This window comes from Micromesistius poutassou, assembly GCF_964030765.1.
Source record: "Micromesistius poutassou genome assembly, chromosome: 17".
Lineage (NCBI taxonomy): Eukaryota > Metazoa > Chordata > Actinopteri > Gadiformes > Gadidae > Micromesistius > Micromesistius poutassou.
In genome coordinates, this window is record NC_140287.1 from 10,938,729 (window position 1) to 10,955,174 (window position 16,446).

The following is a 16,446-nucleotide window of genomic DNA, read 5'->3' on the forward strand; positions in this document are numbered from 1 at the left end:
GTCTGAGGGTCCTAGAGAACCGGGAGCGGGATGGCCACATAGGGCAAGAAATGCGGGAGGACCGGGACAGACAGGCGGCCCATCTGGACCGACGGTTCATTGTAATTTAATTAAACAACACTCATTTTCCATTGTCCATCCCCGTGTGGTCTCTTACCATTAAAGACGTTAAATTAAAATACCATACTATATGGGATGTAGACCGACTCATTTCATGGATTCCTGTATGACCATGTTGCCTTAAACATCTGTTGCATATGTCAGGTGAAAACTAAATGTCAAGGGAAAGAGGCGGTGGTTGAAAAAAGTATTTCGATCGCTTATTAAGTTCACTTGTTGCTTATAATGGTTTATTCATTTCCCAGTATCATTTCCTTAATTTAGAAGCCAGTTTTGTTCATTTTTGAATTGTAAAATAAATAAAATTATTGTTTGAAGTTGCGAGTTATTAAGTTAAATTATTGGAAGCGAGTCCAGCTGACCTTGCCTGCTGTACCCACGGCCCAAAATAAAGAACAGCCGAGACAATATCCTCAATTCAAACATGCCGTTTCATTTGGTCTCAATTGGCTACGGACGCTAACTTGGAATGAACATGCGCAACAGGGATTTCTAAAGGTTACTGTACAGTGGCGGAGACTGCAGGAGCTGAATCATCACTACGGTAGAGCAAAGAAGGTTTTACGAGCGCTTCAGACCAACCTTACGACATAGGAAAGAGATTCGTAGCAAAGAACGTTTCGGGAAACACGCGAGATGTTAAGGTATAACTTAAAGAAGAGGTTACCAATACTGGCGCTTTTGCCCATGGTAAGGCTTATTAATTATCTCTTTCTCCGGTAACGCAGTCGTTCGCAACGCCTTTCTTCTTCATAGTTCCTTCTATTGGTTTCTAACTCATGCTCCAATCTTTCATCGATGCCTCGGATGTTGTGGATGCAACGAAATATCTGATGTATCGTATAGTTGTATAGTTAAGAAGATCGCAGTGAGTTCTGCCCGTTCTGCTTCCATGCTGTCTGCGGTCAAACAACAACAAACATACCCCGCCCCTTGCAAGCCCGCCCCCCCAAACCATCCAGAGATTCTACTGATGTCTGAGCGACACCGATGTCCGCATTTCAGGCGTCAAGTGTGAATAAGTGTGAATGACCCTCACGGTCGAACCTCCTGCTCCACAAATGCGGAGAAAAGACGGAGGTCATATGTGAGCAGCTAGAGTGAGTGTGTGTGCAGAACACAGACCTGTGTCTTATTTAAATGCCATATTGGCATCACTTGTGCATGTGTGTGCGCCTACAGGTGTGCGCCTGCGTGCATATGTATGTATGTGTGTGTGTGTGTATGCATTCATACGTACGTGTGTGAGCCTGAGTGTGTGTGTGTGTGTGAGCGTGCGTGTATTCATGAGTGTGTGTGTGTGTGTGTGTGTGTGTGTGTGTGTGTGTGTGTGTGTGTGTGTGTGTATGTATGTATGTATGTATGTACGTGCGTGTATTCATGCATGCTGCTTCATGTCTACCTTAATGGCCACATGCATGGCTCTCTTGTCCCCGGACATCCCCAGGACCTGGCCCTCGTAGACCTCCCCAAAGGCGCCGTGACCCAGCGCCCTGCAGCCACCACACAGAGGAACAGGATCCGCCATGAGGGAGGAAACAAAGATCAGGCAGAGTACAGGAAACACGTTCCTCCTGAACCACCAGAGGACGATCAGGGAAAGGACTGAGAAGAGACAAAAGGCTGTCCGTTGTCCCTGTGATTCAGACCAGAGTGATCGCAGTGATCCAACTGTCGAGATTTTACCGTCATTTCATCAAGTGGATCGGAATTCTCTATCTGCTGCAAACAAATACACATACGCGCGCGCGCGCACACACACACACACACACACACACACACACACACACACACACACACACACACACACACACACACACACACACACACACACACACACACACACACACACACACACACACACACACCACACACACACACCTGACAACCAGTACAAAGGGACAGAGAGATGAAGAGCGAGGGGTTTCCACCTGAGCAGCGTGATGTTCCGGCGTGGGACCTCCTTCAGCTCGCTGAGCGAGGCCGCCTTGCCGGCGAAGCAGTAGTTGGGGTTGTAGTCGGTCATGATGGTGGAGGAGCGGATCTGCTCAGCTTGTACTCCGGGCTCTGCAGCCCCAGCCGCGCCGCGTGGAGCTGCTTCTTCCTGCGGTAGTACACTGGAGGGGGAGGGATGGGGGGAGGGGAGGGAGGGAGGGAGGGAGGGGAGGGAGGAGAGACGGTGTTAGTGGAACCCAGGAGGATAACAGCACAGCATCGACAATGATGAAACATTGTGTGTGTGTGTGTGTGTGTGTGTGTGTGCGCGCGTGTGTGTGTGTGTGTGTGTGTGTGTGTGTGTGTGTGTGTGTGTGTGTGTGTGTGTGTGTGTGTGTGTGTGTGTGTGTGTGTGTGTGTGTGTGTGTGTGTGTGTGTGTGTGTGTGTGTGTGTGTGTGTGTGTGTGTGTGTGGTGTGTGTGTGGTGTGTGTGTGTGTGTGTGTGTGTGTGGTTTGTGAGGTGACCCCTCCAGGTGAAAGTCAGCCACACTATCTGCCCCTTTAGGAGCGCTAACGCAAGGAGGGGTCCGGCAGCATCCGATCACATGGTCGCATGCTGCTCCCTGATGAGGAGGGACAGCGGGATGGATTCGGGGGGGGGGTGTGGGGGGGGGGGGGGGGGGGAGAGTGGCTGTTTTCATCTGGAGAGGGAGATGGTCTCCACACAGGAGGCCGGGCCGTGACTCTGGTGTTTTTGGCGCTCTTCAGCCTCGGCCGTGGTCCTCTCCTTGGTTACCGCCCCTAGCGACCTGAGCATGCGAGCGGCGACTCACCCTCCACCGGAGCGGCTGTGAGCCCCCACGCAGGCGGGTCGCCGGCCAGGGAGGGGTGCTGAGCCGGGGGAGGGGTGCTGAGCCCAGGGAGGGGTGCTGCGTGCAGGTAAGAGGTGGCGTCCAGGCATCGCCCGGTGTTGGGGGGGGGGGGGGGGGGGGGGGGTGCAGGACAGGACGAGGAGATGGGAGGTGGGATGGGAGAGGGGTGGGGTGGGGAGTAGAGAGAGACAGGAGATTGGAGGTGGGGGGGGATAGGGGTGGGGTGGGGAGTAGAGAGAGACAGGAGATTGGAGGTGGGGGGATAGGGTGGGAGAGGGGGAGTGGGGTGGGGTGGAGGAGGGAGACAGAGGAGATGGGAAGTGGGGTGGGTTGGGGTAGGGGAGTAGAGAGAGAGAGGAGATTGGAGGTGGAGGGGATGGGAGAGGATCGGAGAGAGGAGATGGGGGGTGGGATGGGAGCGGGGTGGGGTGGGGTCGGGGGAGTAGAGACAGAGAGGAGGGGGCTATCCCCCTGCATGGGGGAGAACTAGGGCATAGAAAGCGTATTATCCTTCTTGGGCTGGTGAACAGGTGGATGGTGGATGGCGGATGTGTAGAGACGGACGCACTACACCTGTGTGTGTGTGTGTGTGTGTGTGTGTGTGTGTGTGTGTGTGTGTGTGTGTGTGTGTGTGTGTCGAAAGGAAAGGATGTGTGAGCTAAGTTGCTCTACAGTAACTCAGATGAAGAAGGTACGCTATCCTTACACCACACACATGTATAGTATAACCAAATCAAACAAGATGTTTCCATTTGACTTCATAAACAAATTTATGAACAGTCGTGGAAGTTCACCAATTCACAAATTATAAAATAAGTTCACAAGCAACGATAGATCTATCACACATTTAAGTAAACATGAACACACATAAAGATTAAAATAATTTATTACACTCTTTATTACACTATAACACTCAATGTCCTTGATTTTTTTTAATTTAACATTACGCAGGCAGCCCTTTACTTTTTTACAGACAAATCTGCGCCTCATTACGACTGAAAAGCGAATTCACTTCCAAGTCCCCCTAATCAGAGCATCTGATCTGAGGAACCCTTCTTAATGAATCACCCAAAGAAGACAAAGACATGCATTTACATCTGAAGTTTCTAAATAATATGAAGCAACCCCTCCAATATGCTCTGACCTCTAAATGAGTAGCAGATATCTCAAACATTCATGTCATCAGCATCGCTGGCGCTCATTAGTATCCTGGGGAATAATGGAGCCACTCTGATAACATCTGAGTCAGAACATCTTAAAACATCATTCATAATGCACATCCACCAAGGCCTTGGGTCAATGCCCAAACACACACACACAGGTCTCCACATATACACACACACAAAAGCACGCACACAAGCACACACCCAACACACACACACACAAGTTTGCATGTACACACAAGCGCACACTAAAGGGAATTGAAAAAGTTATAAAGCATTACCTAATGTTGAGCAAGAGGACGTGTGTGAGAGAGAGAGAGAGAGAGAGAGAGAGAGAGAGAGAGAGAGAGAGAGAGAGAGAGAGAGAGAGAGAGAGAGAGAGAGAGAGAGAGAGAGAGAGAGAGAGAGAGAGAGAGAGAGAATGTTAGAGGGAGAGACTCTAAAGTCCCTCATCAGAGACTATAGCTGTGATGCAGCCTCAGCAATGGTTGCCACGAGAATGGGGACAGAGGAGAGAACAAGTAGCATTAGCCTGATTACCCACACTGTCCTACATCACTATATCTCTGTTCAGTCATTAAGCGCAGATCTACAGTCAGTCTTGGCTCAATAAGGAATATAGTGCTGATCGGGCAAAGTTAAATACAAAATATTACATAGCAGCGTTTGAAGTAGAAGTAGAGCTCTTTATGTTTTAAGTAAAACATTAAAAACACAAGAAACATTCAAATGAATCAGGTAGAATTGAATGCGATCAAATGATTAAAGTCATTATTGGATTGCTATTACTTAAAGCACTCTTGTCCCTTAATTGTTTCCCTGAATGTCAGTAAACAAGAAGCAGCGTACATTCAAAGCATGGAACTTTAGCTAGCTAGTAAGCAGCATGAAGCTTTAGCTCGCTAGTTATCAGCTGAAACCTTAGATAGCTAGTTAGCAGCTCACGTCTGATTCCTCCTTTTGTTCACGTTAAGTTTGCCTCATTTGTTTAAATCAATTGAGAATCGTTAGCGCACAAAAGGCAGAAAGATGAAAGCTAGATGACAGAAAGATGACCTTTAGACTGACAGACGTCAAGCTCCGTCTTACGGGAGACTTATCTATGTATTGATCAGTTATGATTAGAACTGTTAGCTAGCGGTGTAGCCCATCAGGTCTACCAACTTTAGGGCCAGACAGAACAGCTAGTGTGTTTAATTTGAGGGGTTATACAAGGGAAGGTCTACATGGTTTAGTAGGAGATAAGATAGAATAAAATAATAGTAATAATAATGTCAATAACATCATTAGAAATTACTTTAGGCCATGAATACAAGCAAGTCAGCTCCAAAACACAGATATAACATTGCACTACATAAATTAAAGGTGAAGATTTTTTCCTTCTTTGAACAAACTCCCTTTGTGAGTCCAATGGAGACGATTAACTTTAATCACGGCGTGTTGCGGCGCAGGACGTCCGCACCCGCCGCTAAGGCACCGCAGGCCGCCGCTGTCCACTCTAAAGACACACAGAGGATGAGTTCCAGCTCTCCGGCCCAGCTGCACGGCCGGGGCAGGGCAGATGTTCCCCATTAGAAACATTCCTCCTCACTTCTACTTTATTACAGCAGAGAAACAATAAGGGAACGGGCTGGATGCCAGCGTTCAGACTCATCTGCTTATGGAGCTGCTTGTAGACCTTGAACCCGCGTTGTATGTTTACGCAAGATGAGGGACGGGTTTTGTGTTGGAAAATAAGACGGGCAAATGAACGCTCCCAAATCATCTCACGCCAGCATCAAGGCCTCGCCTTAAACTCCTCCATTAATCTGACGCCTTCCCTCAGTCCTCCTGCCAATATCAATCTAAGGAGTGCTCCGTCTGTAAAGACGAGTGGAGGACTGGGGGAGATGGATGTGTGTGTGTGTGTGTGTGTGTGTGTGTGTGTGTGTGTGTGTGTGTGTGTGTGTGTGTGTGTGTGTGTGTGTGTGTGTGCGTGCGCGCGTCGCAGGGCTCAAGACTAACATTTTCTACGGCTGCCACTAACTTCATTTGGTGACACCCTAATACATTTGGTCGCATCCCTTTTTTGGCCGCTTTGTCACCGTATCGGCATTGTCTTTTGTCACATCCCATCCATCGGTGTACATTCACTTGAACAGATAAACTTTGTATTGTAGAGGTGGTCTTTTTATAATAACAGGCTGTTCATTTACTCCATTTACCATTTGGTTTTTCATTTCATTTTTGTGTATGTCGGTGTGTGTGTGTGGGGGGGGGACATTGATTGACAAATTATCTCATCAGCATCATCACTTCACCCCCCCCCCCCAAAGAGCTGAAACGCAGCCCAGGAAGAAAACATCCATTGTGTGTGTGTGTGTGTGTGTCACTCACTGTTGGTGTGTGTGTGTGTGTGTGTGTGTGTGTGTGTGTGTGTGTGTGTGTGTGTGTGTGTGTGTATATGGTGTTGGTGTGTGTGTGTGTTGATGTGTGTGTGTGTGTGTGTGTGTGTGTGTGTTGATGTGTGTGTGTGTGTGTGTGTGTGTGTGAGGCGTTCAAAGCCGGTGGAAGGTGGAGGGGACAGACTGCACACAGAGCAGGAGGAGTCTCTTACTGAGGGTCAGGGTGGCGCAGGTGAGGACCACGCCCGTCACCAGGGTGGAGGCCACCACCGCCAGCACCAGGGACAGAGACAGCTGGCTCTCAGGGGCCAGGGGCTGGAGGGCCACTGGGGGGGGGGGGGAGAGAGAGAGAGAGAGAGAGAGAGAGAGAGAGAGAGAGAGAGAGAGAGAGAGAGAGAGAGAGAGAGAGAGAGAGAGAGAGAGAGAGAGAGAGAGAGAGAGAGAGAGAGAGTTATCAGTTATATTTGGAGAAATAGAGAGACAGTTATATTTAGAGAGAGAGAGAGATGAGAGAGAGACAGTTTTCAGTTATATTTAGAGAGAGAGAGATGGGAGTGAGAAAGTTATCAGAGATATTTAGAGAGAGAAACAGTTATATTAAGAGAGAGAGAGTGTTGTAGTTATAGTTAGAGCGAGGGTCAGATAGAGCAGAAAGCTTGTCATCTAATTTTGTAACTGAAATGTTAGAGTTGCTTTTTATGCATTTTTTCGCCCTATTAAGCTAGGTTGAAACACTTATTTTAAAAAGATGCTAAAAAGATGATAAGTAAAGATCATCCTTATTATTAGAGATTTCTAAGTGTGTGACTGGTGTTATATAATTATAGTTTTAATGTCTCATGCTGTGCAGCATTACAATGAGATATCTGCTCACTGCGGAGTTATGGAGATGAAGGGTTCTGATTGGCTGAGTTTGGCGCCAGTGATTATGTCACCATCAGTCCCTGTTTAGATCTTGAGCTGGTAACAAACACTTTGACCTGATTTAATACTTATTTTCTTTTTTGCAGCCCCAGTTCCCTGCGGGGCCCCATGCTCTCTGTGTGGCCCCTAGTTACCTGTGTGGCCCCTAGCGCCCTGTGGGGCCCCCAGCTACCTGTGTGGCCCCTAGCTCCCTGTGGGAGCCCCAGCTACCTGTGTGGCCCCCAGCTCCCTGTGGGGCCCCTAGCTACCTGTGCAGGTGACGTTGTCCCCGGCCAGGACCTCCTGGTTGTGGCAGAGGCAGAGCAGCAGGCTGGTCTCCTCGTCACGCCGGCAGTTCTGAGTCTCGCAGTGACTGCAGTTCAGCTGCACCTTGATCTCACACTCCCCGTGGCTCTCCATCGCTGCACACACACACACACACACACACACACACACACACACACACACACACACACACACACACACACACACACACACACACACACACACACACACACACACACACACACACACACACGAGAACAATAAACTAAGCCAGAAGACATATGCAGTCAGTTTGAGTTTGGTCTTTCTGATGAGTTGTTTATGTCCCACCTGCCAGAGGCTGCAGGAATATCTCTCCCATCGGGTGGACGAAGGAGACACCGTCCTCACCATCGGTCGTGATGTCATCAGTCAGTGCCGCATCACCACCTGGGGTTCAGATGTAGTGAGTATGTTTACCTCTTCCCCTAATGCCTAGGGAACACTGTTTAGGTAACAAGGCAGGGAATAGGGTATTGGACGAATAACACAGCAGGCATGTGTTAAATAAATCATGGGCTGCAGCAGTGTGGGAATATTCTAAGTGGTGCAGTGTATAGGCAAGCAGATATGTACACTCTGAACTATTTTGGGCGTCACCATTTTCGCCGTGCTGACAGAATAAGTGCACAATTTCACACACCTCAACCAATCATTCATTTCTGTCCGTGACCTTTGGGGAGGGGTTTCAAAAACCCTAACATTGAGCTTCAATACAATTAACATTCTTCACACCTTATTCTGTGCTTGACTGTTACATAATAAATCAACAACCTGTAAATTCGATAAGATTCCCTGGATTGGAAATGTTTTGTTGGGAAACGGCTTCCCTCTTGATGCACTGAGCAAAGAGTGTTTTTTTGTCTGTCTTACATAAAGTCTAGAGTATTATGACATGAATTATCTATAAAAATAAGTACCGAAAAGACAAGTTCATTCCCGGCAGAACGTCTATCCAAACACATGCTGGTAACTGAAAGAACTTTTCCGGAAAGACAGTGATGTTTCTCCTAACGCGATACTAGCAGGCTTCTGTTGCGGCTGTTGTTAGGAGACCCACTGCCTGGAAACATATGCTTTGTTTGAAGAGGGAACAGCGCAAGCATTTGGCGGTTTGCTGGCTGTCTGCTGGGGGAGGCATCACAGAACTGTGGTCGTAACTGACTTCTCTAATCTGTCTGCTATTCATTCTTCATCTCACACTTGAATTGCTATGAAAGTATGTGCCCAGCATGGAGCTACACATGGTAACTTTGTTCTCAGTTATGGGTTTATATATTATTACCACAAACAACACATAGGTGCTTTGATTCTAATACTATGAGCGTATATGGAAAGGGAATGTTAGAATAGAGAAACGTTGTGTTTTTCTCCAAAGGAAATGCAGTTATCCCCCCCGCCCGGTTCACAATTCCCTTAAATAATGAGTTACAGGCAGCACGAAACACCACATGGGTGAGAGGGTTTCTGTGTGAGGCGTTCTTCTTCTGTGTAGTTCCTTCATAAATATTCATCTGTCTGCACAACCTGGGGAAGAGGTTAGCTATCCTGCTATCCCGCTCTCCTGCTGCCAAAAGTCAGTTCAGAAACATCCCATAAACAACAGAAGACAGATATATATATATATATATATATATATATATTATTTTTTTTTTTTCAGAGAGCGATGAAGTGTTTGTTTCTGGAGCATTTGTGGAACACATGAAGACCGGAGATTTAATGACCCAGCTGTGATGCAGGACCTTTGAAATACTGCTATCATCAGTAGCTACAAATCCCTTCTCAGATCCAAAAGCAAGAGATCAGAATGAAGGGAGGCAAGGGAAAATCTCATGAGCAAGGCACTTCATTACCACAGCCTAGATGAGGTCGAATCTCTTATGATTCATTGGTGGGAGAAATTCAATGCAATTATATAAACGTGACGCTACTCTGACCCCAAAGTTAAAAAGACAATAAGATTATAAACATAGAGGCAGGCTCATGTGTTTTTCTCCACAGGCAGATTCAATTATTTTAGACCCTAGCCTAATGTACACATTCCTACTATTTCCGGCGCTTCAAAGGTCATCCCTCCCCAACGCCACAGCCCCCCCCCCGACATCATCACCACCCACCCAGACCCCGGCGACGCCCCTTACCTCTGTACCCTCCGGCCCCGCCCCCCGCGGTGCAGGGCCCCGCCACCGCCTCCGAAGCCCCGAAGGTGGACCAGCTGAGCCTGGCCAGCGCCAGGGGGCAGGGCGCCCCCCCCCTCCGCGCCCTCCGCCAGGCTCCCCCCAGCCGGGGGTGCGGACGTGGGCTGTCCCGCCAGCCGCCGCCGCCACCTGGTGGAGCAGAGTGGAGACACAGGGAGGACATGTGAGGGGGGGGGGGGGGGGGGGGGAGTCATCGGAGGTCAACGAGGAACGCTTTGTGTGTTGACGGCGGGGGAAGCGAATACTTTGATGCTGGCCCACTGCTGTGGACAAGATGGCGGTCGACATGGCCGCCTGCGTGTGTGGATGAGGGAGAGTGAATGAGGGAGCGTGAGTGAGGGTGAGGGAGTGGAGGTGAATTCATTCATTGAGACTCCCCACAATGTGGGAATGGAGTCAACGGATTGAACCCATTGGCTGGGGGCTGGGGGCTGAGCGGTGTTCAACGGGTGAGCCGGTTGACCGCAAGAATTAATGACGGGGAGAAAGCTCTTTCGCCATGGAAACCAAAAAGCCAAAACACGCAGTCTAATGACGGAAATATGTGTGTCAATTTGGAATAATCCATTTCGGGGGAATTCGACGTTGGCGAGAAGTAGGTTTCACTTATACAAAACACATACAGACACGCAAAAACACACACACACACACACACACACACACAGAAACACACAGACACAAAAACATAGACACACGCACACACAGATACACAAAAACACAGACACACATACAGATACACAAAGACAGACACAGAGATCGTAATCTTAACAATCGTCTGATGAGTCCGCTAGGATTTCCATGATGGTATGTGATGTGGTATGGATGTGGTCTGGGATGTTAAGACTTGGTCAAGGAGGATTCACTGAGAATGTTCCAGTAACGTTTCCAGGAACTAAGAGGAGACAAAGAGGCTTTCTGTCTTCTCTGCTGTAGGATCTGGTGAAGAACCTGAAAGTATTTTCCACATCAAGCCGTACCTTCGACAGGGAACACATGTCCTATTAGGTGGTGTAACTCTTTCTGCGTGTGTGTGTGCATTTGTAACTGCTTCATTTATGGATGTGTAGCATAGTATAACACAGTACATAACAACATAGTATACATAGTATAGTATAGTATGGTATAGAGTATACTAACACATCACAAACGTTTCATATGACTGACTGACGATCTGTGTCACTGAGCAGGCTGTGCCAGACACTAGGGTGCAGCCCAAGGAATCCAAAGAGTGGGAGACCTTGGCCCTAACAGACCATCATGGCTGTGTACTACAGAATGGGCAAAGCCCACTTAGCATTAGCCAGGAAGAGAGAGACAGTGGTAAGTTAAGGTAAAGCAATGTTCCACCTAAATGTAATCAAAGGTGTTTAAAGTGTATATTTTGTGGTTCATTTCTTTGATTATCATCAAACCAGTCCAGCATAAGCCCATAAAGCCCCAGGGTCTAATCAGTCTGACTTGGACCAGTTGAGGCTGCTAAAACCAGCTATCATCCACACATTTCAAAGTCAACCTCTGTAAATCTGCTCTTATGGACTACTAATGCCCCAATACCATACCTACCTACCCGCAATTTCCTCCACCTATGGAAGACTGCTCCTTCTCCAAATATAGTCTTGTCTGCCCTTTGCATGCTACATGTCAATGTGATGTAGTGGTGCAGCGTGGGGAACATGGCCGCAGGGTCACTGGTTCGACTCTGATCTCGACCAAACTTATTGTGAGACATGGCATGAAATCAAACAATGTTTACTGTGATGAAGTAAAAAACAACATGCTCGCTTCTTGGGATTCAAGTCAGTGTCCGTGTCCATGAAAACTCAACGCCCAGTGTCCGGACCGGAGTGGGTACCTGCGGCGCCGGTGACCCCGTTAGTGCTGGGGGCCAGCATGTCCTTCTCGTACTGCTCCAGGGAGACCTGGTCCTGGCTGGACTCTGGGTCCTCCAGGTAGGCCTTTCCCCCCCCGCCGGCCGCCACCAGCAGGGGGATGAGCTCCCCCTCCTCCACCTGGGGACACGTCAACACTTCAGAGGCTAGGAGGCATGCACAGTCAAGCAGCCCTGTGTGAGCTCGCCATCTATGGTCATAAAGTTTACTTCTACTTTTACTATGATCCAATTTTCATTTCTACTATTCCTTCTAAATCCGCAAGCCTGGGGAGACCTTTCAAATTTCGGCAATTCACATTCTGTGGCTCTCTTCAGATCAGTCGGACCTCATGCCCGTTAAAAGCCTCTTCCAGAAATTTAAAGGACCTATCAGTGCTAGGGGGAGGGAGTTACACATCATGATGAAGCAAGAAGCCCTGCGGAACCCTGTAGAACCCTGAATAACCTCTAGAACCCTGCATAACCCCGTATAACCCTGCATAACCCTGCATAACCTGACAACACCCGGCAGAACCCTGTAGAACGATGTAGAACCCTGCAAACCCTCAAAACCCTGTAGAACTCTGCAGGACTCTAGAACCCTGCAGAACCCTTCAGAACCTTGATGAACAGAAATCAGCATGAAAGCCTCCTCGCTCAGAGCAGATGTTTCTGCTTTTACTTCCAACCAAATTCGGCAAGAGCATCAGTGTTTAATTTAATCTGGAATTAAACCAGTTTTACTACAGCGTCACGTTGTGCCCATATGTGGAAATTAATTTCTGCCCAGCCCAGGCCAGAGCCAGACTCATATCCACGCCAGCTCTAACCTCTAGATGGTCTCATGAGGCTGTTACTTTTATGGTGTAACATTTCCCATCTGGGATTAATGAAGTTAATCATATCCTATTGTACGCTCTTTTCAATCTTGCTAACATGCTAATATCAAAAACAGCGGATTCGGCTGCTAAGCAACGTCAATGTCTTTGGCGGACTATTTCTCTGCTGATCAACACTACAAATGCTGGTAACAAATGAATTGTAAAAAGACAAACCGTGTGAAGTTATTTATTTGTTTTGGCAACTAGCCATGTAATAAGCGGGATAACGTATAGAACGTCGCCGGTCATTATCGAAAATAAGCCCCTTTAGGGCGAAGCACTGTCTGGGCTTATTTTCCTGATAATGACCGGCGTTCTATACATTGTCCCTTACATATTGATGCCCCAACATGACTTTCTCTTGATGCAGAAAAATCAATTAAATTTAATCAATTCCAGGAATCCAATTCTGTGATGTGGCAACGCGTCATAAGAAGGCTGTCTGCAGCTTCATGCAAACCCTTAAGACACACATTCAGGACATGTTCCAAAGTCACCTTAAAGACGTAGGTGGCTCCTCCGCCCCCGCCGCCCCCCCCGGCCCACTCCGCAGACCCCTCCTCCCTCAGGTCCTCCTCGATCACAGAGGACTCGCCCAGGCAGATCTTCTGGGTGAGGGCGTTCCTCTGGAGAGAGAGAGAGAGAGAGAGAGAGAGAGAGAGAGAGAGAGAGAGAGAGAGAGAGAGAGAGAGAGAGAGATAGAGAGAGAGAGAGAGAGAGAGAGAGAGAGAGAGAGAGAGAGACTTGCGGTCAGTCTGAGGATGATGGGAAGATGAAGCTTGGATGATTTAACATCAGACCTCCCAGCCACCCAAACACCCTCGTACATCTCCCTTAGATTCATGATATGGACTATTACTATATAGGGACCCTCCCCCTTTACACACACATTCACACACACACACACACACACACACACACACACACACAACACACACACACACACACACACACACACACACACACACACACACACACACACACACACACACACACACACACCAGCCCTCCCCCTGGTGTCACCCGCCTCACCCCTCCCCCTGGTGTCTCCCGCCTCACCGCTCCCCCTCGTGTCCCCCCCCTCCTCACCCCGGGACAGGCGCCCTCCCCCTCGTGTCTCCCCCTCGTTGTCTCCCCCTTGTGTCTCCCTCCTCACCCCCGGACAGGCGCCCTCCCCCTCGTGTCTCCCCCCCCTCGTGTCTGCCCCCCTCGTGTCTCCCTCCTCACCCCCGGACAGGGCGCCCTCCCCCTCGTGTCTCCCCCTCGTGTCTCCCCCCTCGTGTCTCCCTCCTCACCCCCCGGACAGGCACCCTCCCCCTCGTGTCTCCCCCCTCGTGTCTCCCCCTTGTGTCTCCCTCCTCACCCCCGGACAGGCGCCCTCCCCCTCGTGTTTCCCCCCTCGTGTCTCCCCCTCGTGTCTCCCTCCTCACCCCCCCGGACAGGCGCCTCCCCCCTCGTGTCCTCTCCCCTCGTGTCTCCCCTCGTGTCTCCCCCTCGTGTCTCCCTCCTCACCCCCGGACAGGCGCCCTCCCCCTCGTGTCTCCCCCTCGTGTCTCCCCTCGTGTCTCCCCCTTGTGTCTCCCTCCTCACCCCGGGACAGGCGTCCTCCCCCTGGTGGCCCCACCAGGATGTAGAGCAGCTCTCCCTTGTCCAGCGGGAAGATGGCCGAGATGAAGACGCCGTGGGGAGCGCTTGTTGTGGTTTTTGGCCCCATTCCCTCCGGCGGCCCCATAAGCAGATATCCTGGGGGGGGGTAAGAAAAAAGAAGAAGAAGCCAGAGATGAGTCCATGAAGGGAAGATATGAGCCACGGCAGGTGTGGATGTCTGCCTCTGCCTTCATACAGTAGTGGTTAGGAGACTAAATAAAGAATGAAGACATCGATCGCTCCTCTGCATCACAGCTCCCTGATGCGTCTTTAGCAGAGTGTGTGGGGCTGAACCACAATCCTACACACACAAGGGGGGACGAATTCACCCTGAAGCACCACAGACAGTCGACGTCTCTCCTGGCTTCAGTTAAACCTCTGTTACCAACTCAGTTTGTTTGTCTGATTTGCCGGAGAGTATTTAAGATCAGCATATTTGTTTGTAAACAACAACAACCTCCCATCTTCTGGACCAGACAGACGGCCTCTGGAACAGAGGCTATAGTGGAACCAGGTGAAGCCGTTACCATGGTTTAATCACCAAGACCGCAATGGTCCTTGGACACAGACACACACACACACACACACACACACACACACACACACACACACACACACACACACACACACACACACACACACACACACACACACACACACACACACACACACACACACACACACACACACCTCCCCACCAGGGGGAACCGTGGGGTAGTGGTGGACGGCGTATACCGCCGACACTAGTCGGCGGCAGAGAGCACGACTTCACTCATCGCAATCACCCAGATGAAGCACACCTGGCCGGAGGGCGGAAGAGACCTGGGGGACAGCTTAAAAGGAGACCAAGGACTCACTCCGGGGGGAACAAGAAGGACGAGCACAGTCTCTCGGAGGCCATAGTCAATAGAGTATATTCCTTGTTCACCAGTGTTTTTTGAATAAACGCAGACTTCGGCTTAACCTGGATCCGTGGTGTGGTGCTTGCCGTGAGTCAACAGACAATTGTGAACCGGGTCGCCACATATGGTGGAGAATGCGGGCAACTCGACACCACTACCACTCACAGTAAAGTACCCACCCGCCCAGCATGCAGAACCCCAACGGCGCCGCCGCTGCCTCCGTCGCCAGCGACAGCAGCAGCTTCAGGCACAGGCTGCCGCTATGCAGCGGGAGACGGCGGAAAGTATCGCCCTGCTCCGCGAAGCGGTGCTGTCCATCTCACCCAGCACGGCGGTCCACGACGCTCCGACAGTCACCAAGCTCGGCCCTGAGGACGACGTAGAGGCTTACCTGGAGGTGCTCGAGAGGACCGCCCGGAGGGAGAGCTGGCCGGAGGAGCAGTGGGCCCACATCCTGTCGCCCTTCCCTCACCGGACCCGCACAACAGGCGAGCCAGGACCTCTCGACCGAGGACGCCAGCCAGTATCCCGCGCTCAAGCAGGCTATACTGGCCTACTACGGGCACAACCTCGCGGCCAGAGCCCAACGCTTCCACGACTGGCGATTCGACATCCGGGGTGCGGTGCGGACCCAGATCGCCCAGCATGGCCGCCTAGTTGAGGAGGTGGTTGGCGACGGGTGAGGGATAGGGTCCTCATAGATAATACCATTCGCCAGCTTCCGCCCGACGCCCGGAGGATCCTGGCCCACCATCACCCCGACACGGTGGACGATCTGGTCCGTCAGCTGGAGAACTGGCAGGTAGCCCAGCAGCTGAGCGACAGCCCCCGGACCAGCCCTCGGTCTACCGAGACCCGTCGAGACCCATGACCTTGCCACGGACACCCACACCGGAGCCGCCGGTCGGGTCCCAGGAGGGTCGCGAAGGGAGACGGTGCTACACCTGCGGACAGACCGGACATTTGGCCCGATACTGCCCCGGAGACGGGACGTGTTGATGCCGTCGGCCTACGCAGACGAGGGGACGCACCGACCCTGCATCTTGGCCACCTGTTGGGAGCAGGGGATGTCTGGGTCCCCGACCATACCAGCACGGGTCATGACCAGGACACGCAGGCCATTCTAGACACTGGTAGTGTGGTAACCCTTCTTCTTCCCGAACTGGCGGGAGGGAAGGAGGGGGAACCAATGGAGGTTGCCTGTGTACACGGGGACACCCGGACCTATGGGACTTGTGGTCCCATAG

General features: G+C 50.5%; 1 protein-coding gene across 1 annotated transcript in view; it reads right to left on the minus strand.

Moving 5' to 3' along the window:
• The window catches only part of ltk (leukocyte receptor tyrosine kinase), a gene marked incomplete at both ends in the record, with an annotated part of 57,932 nt that overhangs the window by 6,631 nt on the left and 34,855 nt on the right, over positions 1-16,446 (minus strand). Inside the window, 12 exon segments of the mRNA XM_084481737.1 lie at positions 1,523-1,613; positions 2,052-2,166; positions 2,169-2,237; positions 6,687-6,758; positions 7,647-7,799; positions 7,993-8,091; positions 9,843-10,028; positions 11,752-11,908; positions 13,148-13,276; positions 14,241-14,270; positions 14,272-14,334; positions 14,336-14,393. Coding sequence (XP_084337863.1) covers positions 1,523-1,613; positions 2,052-2,166; positions 2,169-2,237; positions 6,687-6,758; positions 7,647-7,799; positions 7,993-8,091; positions 9,843-10,028; positions 11,752-11,908; positions 13,148-13,276; positions 14,241-14,270; positions 14,272-14,334; positions 14,336-14,393 — 1,222 coding nt within the window.